At 38.7% G+C, this 9789-nt stretch overlaps 1 protein-coding gene across 1 annotated transcript in view; it reads left to right on the forward strand.

Annotated features, from left to right (window-relative positions):
* Smp_127890 (phosphatidylserine synthase 1) overlaps positions 1 to 9789 on the forward strand; it is a gene marked incomplete at both ends in the record, with an annotated part of 30583 nt that overhangs the window by 14052 nt on the left and 6742 nt on the right. The window contains one exon of the mRNA XM_018798618.1: positions 9127 to 9226. Coding sequence (XP_018653542.1) covers positions 9127 to 9226 — 100 coding nt within the window. The remainder of the gene's footprint in view (positions 1 to 9126; positions 9227 to 9789) is intronic.

The following is a 9789-nucleotide window of genomic DNA, read 5'->3' on the forward strand; positions in this document are numbered from 1 at the left end:
TAATTTCCAGCAAGTTTCTTTGTTGTATCATACAAGTATCTCATGTTTTCCCTCTCTGCAAGCCTTTTCCGCTGTCATCGCTAAATCTTCCACATATTTACGTTTGTCGGTCCTGATGCTCCTCTTCACTTGCTTGTTTGCCTCTGTGTATTCGGCTTGTGCCTTGGCTTTTTCTGCTCTTGTTCGGCTGATATTGATTGCTACCTTCTTGTTCCTCCTTGCTTCAATTTTATCCAGTGTACCAACAGTGATCCATTCCTTGTGATGGTGCTTCTTTTGGCCCAGAACCTCCTGACATGTTGAAACGATTGCCTCCTTGATACCTTTCCAGCTGCTCTCTATGGTGGTTCCCTCTCCATTGAGTAGGTCATGAAAGGCCTCGAACCTGTTGCTGAGGGCTATGTTAAATTCGTTGAGTTTGTCAGCATCTCGAAGAAAGGCCGTGTTAAACTTTTGTGATGTTGTCCGCGCCATTGTCCAGTGCTTCTTGAGTTTTAGTTTCATCTTGGCGACCAGCAAATGGTGATCGGATGCTATATCAGCTCCTCTTCTGGTTCTCACATCCTCCATCGTCCTCCTGAACTTTTTGTTGATGCAGACATGGTCGATTTGATTTTGTGTAGTGTGATCCGGTGAAATCCAAGTGGCTTTGTGTATGTTTTTGTGTGGGAATATGGTGCCACCTATGACCAGTTTATTGAAGGCACATAGGTTTGCAAATCTCTCACCGTTTTCGTTCCTTCCTCCCAGTCCATGTTGTCCCATGACGTCTTCGTATCCAGTGTTGTCCTTTCCAACCTTGGCATTGAAATCTCCCATTAGAATGGTCAGGTCCTTGGTTGGGCACTTCTCGAAGATTGACTGCAGCCTATCGTAGAATTGGTTTTTAGCGTCTTCATCGTAGTCGTTGGTCGGCGCATAGCATTGGATGATGTTCATTGTAATGCCCTCTCTCTTTGTTTTGAAGGAGGCTTTGATGATCCTCGGTCCATGAGATTCCCATCCTATAAGTGCATTTTGTGCTTTTCTAGACAGCATCAGTGCCACTCCTTGTGTATGTGGGGCATTTTCTTCTTCATGACCGGAGTATAACAGAAGTTCCCCTGAAGACAGTCGTTGTTGTCCAACCTGCGTCCAATGTGTTTCACTGATTCCAAGCACTTCCAGGTTGTATTTCCTCATTTCCGCAGAAATTTGGAAGACTCTGCCGGTCTCCCACATTGTCCGGACATTCCATGTACCTATAAAAATTGTCGCTCTGGTTGTAAGAAGGTGCATCGGCCTCATGACTTCCGAAGGAACTCGGCTTTCATCATGAGACGTCATAATTATTCCTTCTACTCCCAGGGCAGAGTTTGAATGGTTTGAATGATTTTTTCTGGTTAGCGTTTTTTTAGCGAGTTGATTTTCTACGGGATGGGGTCGCTAACCCCATGCCCAACCCTCCTCCTTTACCCGGGCTTGGGACCGGCAGTAGCCCCTGGAGGAGCTACAGGCGGAGTTAGTGATTAGTTTTACATCACTCATATTCTACATCTACTCGCCGAAATTGATTCGTATGTTACTGATCTATCCAAGTGATGAGATTGTGGTCCAGCTTGTTTATCGTAATGAACCAATCGAGATATAATGGTGGGAACAATCGTTCCTAAAGGTCCTACCATGCCAGACAGGTCGGTCGAAGAACGATAATACTAAAAGTAGAAAACCCAAGGTCCGAGGGTGAAGTCATACTGCTGACCGTACAGAGGTGTGACGGCAGTAAGGTGTTTGCTTCAAACAACTAGCATGATAGCGATGCTGCCTTCCCACAAGGAAGGGTGGGGTTAGAAAAGGTCGACAACTTCATGTATGCCTGAACACTAATTACCACGACGCGCAATGCTGACTAGTGTTGGAGATGGTTGGGAGAAGGTTAGGGGTGACCAAACCAAGACACGGCACCAATGCTTGAAGTTATTAACTTCTGGTCTGAGCCATGTTTGTAGATGCATACTACTTGGTTGGGGTCCGCATGACTATCGTAGCCAATAGTTGGAGACTCTGGGTGACATGGCTCAGAGTCGATCGCAATGGCGAAAGTGTATACACTCACTGTCTTCTCTTAAACTGTGAGATTAAAATTGCTTCATACCATTCTTTCTACGAACTGATTCTTACTCTCTGTATTATATCCTTATATGCAATCTTTTGTGTACTACTGCTATTGCAGTAACTACGTTTATGAATTCGGTGTTTATCTTGCTGTGCTAATGAGGTATGGCAACTTGGACCGATGCATATATGTGCCTGGCCTTACGTTGTGACTGACTGATTGCTACCAAGAAGATGAAATATGCCTGTTAACGTCTATTGTTAACCATTGCCGAATAAAATAAAAGATTACATGGTAGTTATCAGTTGAGTGGAGAATCGACGTTTCTTTTTATTTGGCACTCCTTAGCTGGATGTTCCTGCCACATCCCAGTGTTGATGTCCCAAATAGGATGAGACTGGAATCCTGTATTCTACTACTAGCCACTATAATCATATATTCTGAAAATAATAATTACAGAATCACAATCGATTGATCACTGGGTGGTGATCAATGTCATGCGTGTCAAGTCCTTCTTAGTGCTGATCGAATGCTATCGATCAAGTTGCAATGTGGCCACCAGTCTAGGTGGCTCGACACTGCTTGCACTATATATATTGAGGTAAGATGGTGGTTGGAGTTGGTCAACAGGAAACCCTGGACCCGGGTTTCGTGCTACTTGGCATTCGTCAGCAAGGTGTACCTGTAATCTTGAGGGAACTGATGCTCCCTGGCGGATTCGATCCCGTGTCACTCAGCTTCACAGTCAGAGACGTTACCACTGAGCTATTCAGGCCGCGACAGAATTCACACCAGTTTACAGGCATGATCAATTTGATATAAATAGCAACATTAGATACAGAGAACAAACATGTGATATAAGATTGTTTTCAGTTTGCTAGTTCAGTAATTGTTAAGTGGCTTATTTATGACATGTATTGCGGCAATCCAATGCATCAGCAGGGAACTTTTAATTTTTCCTTAAGTGGATAGCCTGATGATTTATGAACAGTGTTCTTTAAGGTTATTTCCAGTGCCAGGACGAATTATTGATAATTATCTACAACTAGAGAAAGTAAAACAGAGCACGGAACAACAAAACAATGATTGCCAAAATATGTTGGTCAAGTTTATCACTGTTCATGTTCGATATTATCCAAATAAGTTAAGGTTGCTAGGGATAGTATTAGTGTAAAGTGACATCAGGTAAGTGGTTAAACATTTAAAGTTCCTATAATCTCACTTGTGGAGTAAGATGCACTTACAGGCGCTAGAACATTTAATGCATTTTCAGAGGAACAGTATGCATCAATGCAGCGAACAAACAATGGGAGAAATTTTATCGTACGGATAGATTGTAGTAGATTATTCCAGTCTAGAAAATTTACAGGTAAAGTAATTCATGTGGAGAGATGATTTAGAATATGTTTGTTACGCCAGTGACAAGCAGTTACGAATGTCGTAATGTGAAGTTTCTGCATATTGAATCGCTTGTTTGGATGTAAAGGATAGTTTGTTAAGTATTTTGAAGAAGATAAGATTTAGTTTGAGTCTCCTCTTCCATAAAGGGTCGAGCCCAAGTTTGTTACACCTAGAATTATAAGTAAAGGTACAATCAGTTCCAAGAATACGAAGTGTAAATCGTCTTTGAACTGATTCCAGCCTTAATTTATCCTTTATGTGCGCACTACTAAGAATAAACGAGCAGTATTCAAGGAGTGGTCGAACACAAACTTTGTGCATTAAAATACGTGATTCATTGTTAAAAAGGTTCCGAGTTATGTAACCTATAAGGCATTGAGACTTGGAAGTCCGTTTGATTATCTGTTCTGTAAACGACAAGTCGTAGGAGTACCCAAGTCCTAGGTCTACTACTGTGTGTAACCTAGATAACACTTCACCATTTATGGTAAGATCTAAGTTGAATGATGTATCACCGAAGCATATCCATCCACATTTAGCTGTATTAAGCTCCAGCTGCCATTTTGAGCACCACTGTGCTAACTTGTTAAGCTCCGTGCTGATGCAATTTTGAATATTGCTCAGCTCATGTGGAGAAAATGAATACATTACTTTAAGATCATCTGCGTACAAAGTAAGTAATAAGTTTAAAAAGAGAGTATGAAGTGTAAAAAAATCGAGAGCATCCCTATCGATGATATGTGTTCTAGATTTACCTGGACTATGGTTTAATGTGTTTGCCTGACCGTATGGGCTATAGCTTGAGCGAACCATAGTGCTAGTGGGACAAGGAATTTCTGAAGGTCAAAAAAATCATTATTTTGGTAGGGTGGATTAATTTGTAGAAATTATCTTGGTGGACAGTTAAGACAGACGCCTGCTAGTTGGGGTATCTACACTGTCAAACGCTTTCTCATAGTCAAGGAAGTTGATATATAGCGGCGAGTTCCACTCAACTAATGGTTCAATAATAATTCTTAGTGTCACTATTAGATCGGTGCTTGATTGATCGCTCTGGCTTACTTTTTTTCCTGCTAGCTTCTTCCTATCATCTACCTGTCTTATATTTCCTTCCTTGGAGCTTTTCCCACAGTCGTTGCTGGCTCTTTTGCATATTTTCTTTTATCAGTTCTAATGCTCCCCTTTAATCGCTTGTTTTGCTTTTCTGTATTCGACCTATGCCTTAGTTTTCTCTGCTCTTGTGTCTAGTCACGTGCCGATCACCTGACTGTGATTCACACGGTTATAGTAATTAATGATTCAAGATGTTGAGTGACATCTTTCAGAATTGGTCGCAATGTCTCAGGTGCACCCATTCTCTATCTTTCATTAGATCTTGAAGTTTAAAATCACCTTAAACCTTCTTGGTTCAAAAATTTATCCTTTTTTCCCAAGTCATCTGTAAGCATACTTCCACTTATAGTACTACTACTATAGTCTCCATCTTGTCATTTTATCTGATTGTTTTATTTGATAACTTGGATTGATCCATAATTATGTCAAATTCTAGGTTGCTTATGACTAACTGTCGGATCCCTATCAACAAAAGTCACCACTCACATTTTATCCTCCTTGAAAACTGTTAATTAAAGAAAAAATCTGTATTTCAATACTGATCCTTTACTCTTGTATAATCTGACTTATGCTAATCACTTAAAATGGCTGAATATTATGCACAAGTCTGTTGGCTCTTTATAAGTATCACTTTGTTTAACAGGGATGATGTGGTGTGGGCTACTTATATCCACGCAAGTAGTATATTACAATGGTCGGGCATTAAATATATTTCAGTAGAAGATCGATAAGGAAAGAACGGGAACGGAACGCAATGGGTATGAAAATGCATGAACAATAATAATCGAAGACGATGGACTGATATTTCAGTCAGTCAGTCAGCTACAACGTAGGACCAAGCACATATATGCATCGGTCCAAGTTGCCGTACCTTGCTACCACAACAAGATGAACACCGGATTCATAAAACTAGTTAATTTAGTGGTGTTAATAAATAAAAGAAAGGTTGTATATAAGGATATAGTACAGGAAGAAAAACAGATATGAAGCAATTTTAATCTCAAGGTTTAAGGGAAGATATAGAGTGTATAAACCTGCTCCATTATGATCGATTCTGAGCCATGTCACCTAGAGTCTCCAACCATTGGTTACGATAGTCACGCGGACCCCAACCAAATAGTCTGTATCTACCAACATGGCTTAGACTGGAAGTTAGTGACTTCAAGCACTGATGTTACGTTTTGGTTTGGCGGCCCCTAACTCTCTTCCAACTATCCCCAATACTAGTCAGCATAGTTGATATTTACAGAAGGAATAATCAAGATTGAAACAATTGATTGATAGTTTGCAAATTAACTATTTACTGTATGGTTGTCAGATTTTAGTGAGATAGTCTGTAATTTTCTTGTCAAATACATTTGACTGTCTCCATCCATGTTCTTGTTCACTACAATGATATAAGGATCAAAGTTATATATGTTATATATCTATATTCAAGATAATCTGTGTACAATACAAATTTGATAATATTTTCCTTAATGGATGCGCACTGCTGAGGAGTCCCATAATAGGACAAAACGGCCGTCCAGTGCTTCCAGGTTTTCCATAGTGGTCTAGCTTCAATTGACTCATGATTTCAACTATGAAAATATTTTCCCTAATAATCATTTATATTAGTACATGACATTATATTAATTGTTATAGTTGATTTCTTTATTTTATTAATATATATTTAGACAATACTACTTATACGTCACTGATCCACATATTAAACGTATTGGATCTCAACTATGGCTATTTACGTAAGTCATTGTAAATACTTTTTTTATATTTTCATCATTGACTATTTGTGTACAATGAAGTAGCAATAATACTTGATATGTATTCCGTCTTAAGTTATATATATATATATGACGGAGAAGCCATGGAGGATGTGAAAACCTTCACATATCTCGGCAGCACCATCGATAAACACGGTGGATCTGATGCAGATGTGAGGGCGTGGATCGGCAAAGCAAGAGCAGCATATTTACAACTAAAGAACATCTGGAACTCAAAACAATTGTCTGTCAACCAACACCAAGATCAGAATTTTCAATACAAATGTCAAGACAATTCTACTGTATGGGGAGGAAACTTGTACAACTACGAAAACCATCCAGAAGATACAGGAGTTTATCGACAGTTATCTACGCAAGATACTTCGGATCCATTTGCCAGACACTATCAGCAACATTCTACTGTGGGAGAGAACAAACCAGATTCCATCCAGTGTAGGAAGAAGCGCGGGAAGTAGATAGGACACACATTGAGGAAATCACCCAACTGTGTCACAAGACAAGCCCTCACATTGAGTCCTGAAGGCCAAAGGAGAAGAGGAAGACCAAAGAACACACTACGCCGAGAAATGGGAACAGACATGAGAAGAATGAACAAAAATTGGATAGAACTAGAAAGGAAGGCCCAGAACAGAGTGGGTTGGAGAATGCTGGTCGACGGCCTATGCGCCATTAGGGTAACAGGTGTAAGTAATATATATATATATATATATATATATATATATATATATAGCTCATTCCGAATGAAGAACAGAAAACGTGTTTTATTTTTTAAAAAATGGATATTGCTATGACTTTTGCTCCGTGCCAGTTATCATGTGACAAAATCACCAGTCAGGAATACCGACTTATATGACCTTGTCCTTGTGCTAAACCAATGACATATCAAATCACATTGCGTCAACACTGAATTCTTATTAGTCCTTCTTGCATAGCTCTGTTCATTTGAGTTCAGAACATAAATATCAGACTCAATTGTATGAATCATATATTTTAGATATATGTAGTTTTATATCCAAGTCAAACTGACCATATCACACCATAAAATAGGAAAAAACATTTTAACAAGATCATGCGGAGAGTGCCTGTGAGCGTGAGAAACTGTAATCAAATGAAAGGTGGTTACTTAGGTTATACAGATCCTAGAAGTTATCCCTAATTTATTCTTCTTCGGATACAACAGATATCACACTAATATTCAGCACTCATTCACTAAATGAACTGAAAATGATAGAAAACGTTGGTTGTTATGATGCTCAATGTCTGCGACTAATATACTGATGCTCAAACTTCCTATACTCAAGCTTCTTACAGGCTACTGAGTGAGAAGACTAAGAGTAAAGAAAGAAGTTTTTTGGGATAAACCAATTTACATACATAAGCACTCATTTATATGTATGTGTTTACTTAGTGAACAAAACCATCTTTTGACACATCATATGCACTTATCATTAGGAGATCACTTAATTGCCACAACATGGCCTTCTCAGTTGAAAATTTTTGATTATCTCAATGTATGGCTGGTTGAATACAACATATCCAATGAACATTAAAGTCGTTGCGGATGTTGTTAGTCCGTTGTCTACTTTACCGTTATTTAATTCGTTGACCGTGTTAATGTATTCCATCGTGTTCACACCGCTTTCTCTACTGTATTAAATAAAATCGACTTCACTGGCACATTTCCTTGTGCTCGATGGTAACGTCTCTGACTGTGAGGCTGGCTGATACCGGATAGAATCCTCCACGGAGGATCAGTTCCCTCAAGATCACTGGTACAACTTGGTGACAAGTACCAAATAACAGGAAACCTGGGTTCTCAGTTTCTTGTCGATTGCCTCCTATCACCACCTTACATCTCAACATAGTTCACGCTATGTTAAGTCACCTAGACTAGTAGCCACATTGCAGCATGGTCAACACTAATCGGGATTTGAAATACGTGACATTAGTTGCTACCTAGTGACCAATTGTTTATAAACCATGTCCTTTAAATTGTCATGATTTCGGTTTTACAATTTTACATTGGGAAAAGTTCCAATGGATTATATAAAACACTTGTTTTTAACCTATTATATGCCATTAAGACGTATGCATGTTGACAAATAGAGATGAAATCGATCACTGCGTATTTGTGATCAAGGTAGAAGAAAACATGATTCTTTGTTTATTCAATTAGTTCTATAACTAACAGTTTTACTGGCCCAGTTTTTGTTTGTATTAAATACATTATATCTATGCTTATATAGATTCGGAGAAAACTCTCATATACAGATGAACATTCGTTGAGTAGTGTACGGTCAGTATCATTCTTACTTAGTCCCTTTTAATACCGATCGAATCCTACCCATCAAGTTGGGATGTGACCATTAGTCTAGATGGTCTGACATCACGTACACTACGTTTAAACTTCAGGCGATTAAATGCAGTCTACAGGGAACCCTGTTCGACTTTCCATATGGCATCCATCAGCAAAGTGTGCCAGTAATTTATGAAGAACTAGTGCCTCCTCAACTAGATAAATATGGCATTTGCCACCATTCTGCGATTAATCAATCTTTAACATATCTCACACCTACAAAAGGTTACTCACGGCCTGATTGTCTCAGTGGTAACCTGTCAGACTGTGAAGCTGGATCAATATTATTGACGTTTAACTCTCATGTACTTTAAAATACTTAGTTGTGTAATGAGAAACTTATTACTGATTCCAATTTATTATTTTTATTATCATTATAGTGCAATAATCCTTACTGAGTTATTAGTTTGCTTAAAATTGGGTAGTGAAATATTTGAAAATACAGTCTTCTGGAATCTTATTTACTGGGGTATATGGATGGTAAGTTGTTGAAATTTTGTGGAAAAACAAACTGTCTAATTGGTTTTCATTTTGTTGTTGTTGTTGAATAAGCTGAATGGAAACATCTTGAGGCATTGGAAGAAAGTATGTAAGATTGGTTCAGTGAAGATTTAGTTCTCTTTCCGATGAGTTCGCTTCCGAACTTGAACAATCATAAATACATATTCCGTTATCAAAATTATGATTTGTCTGGTAGCCCGACTTGAGATGACAATACAGAAATAAGTTCATTTTATGAATATCGAATTTAAAGGAGATATGCATGTGAAATTGTCGGATAAACGAGCTTCGAAATCACAGAAGGAAACTTTGTACTCATTAACTTAATTTGTATTCTTAGTATACGGAGAACTTCACTACGGACATTGATGTGATCTGTAGTTACTGCTCTGTGTAGAGTACTGTACATGAACCATAACATCTCTGTGAATATATATAGTATGATGGACCGTGATCAAGTATGTGCACGACGATCGATCTACTCTGGTGTGGATACCTCGAACCACAACACACTCCACTCAATCAGCCACTATATGTCCCAA

Source organism: Schistosoma mansoni, chromosome 7 (genome assembly GCF_000237925.1).
Source record: "Schistosoma mansoni strain Puerto Rico chromosome 7, complete genome".
Taxonomy (NCBI): domain Eukaryota; kingdom Metazoa; phylum Platyhelminthes; class Trematoda; order Strigeidida; family Schistosomatidae; genus Schistosoma; species Schistosoma mansoni.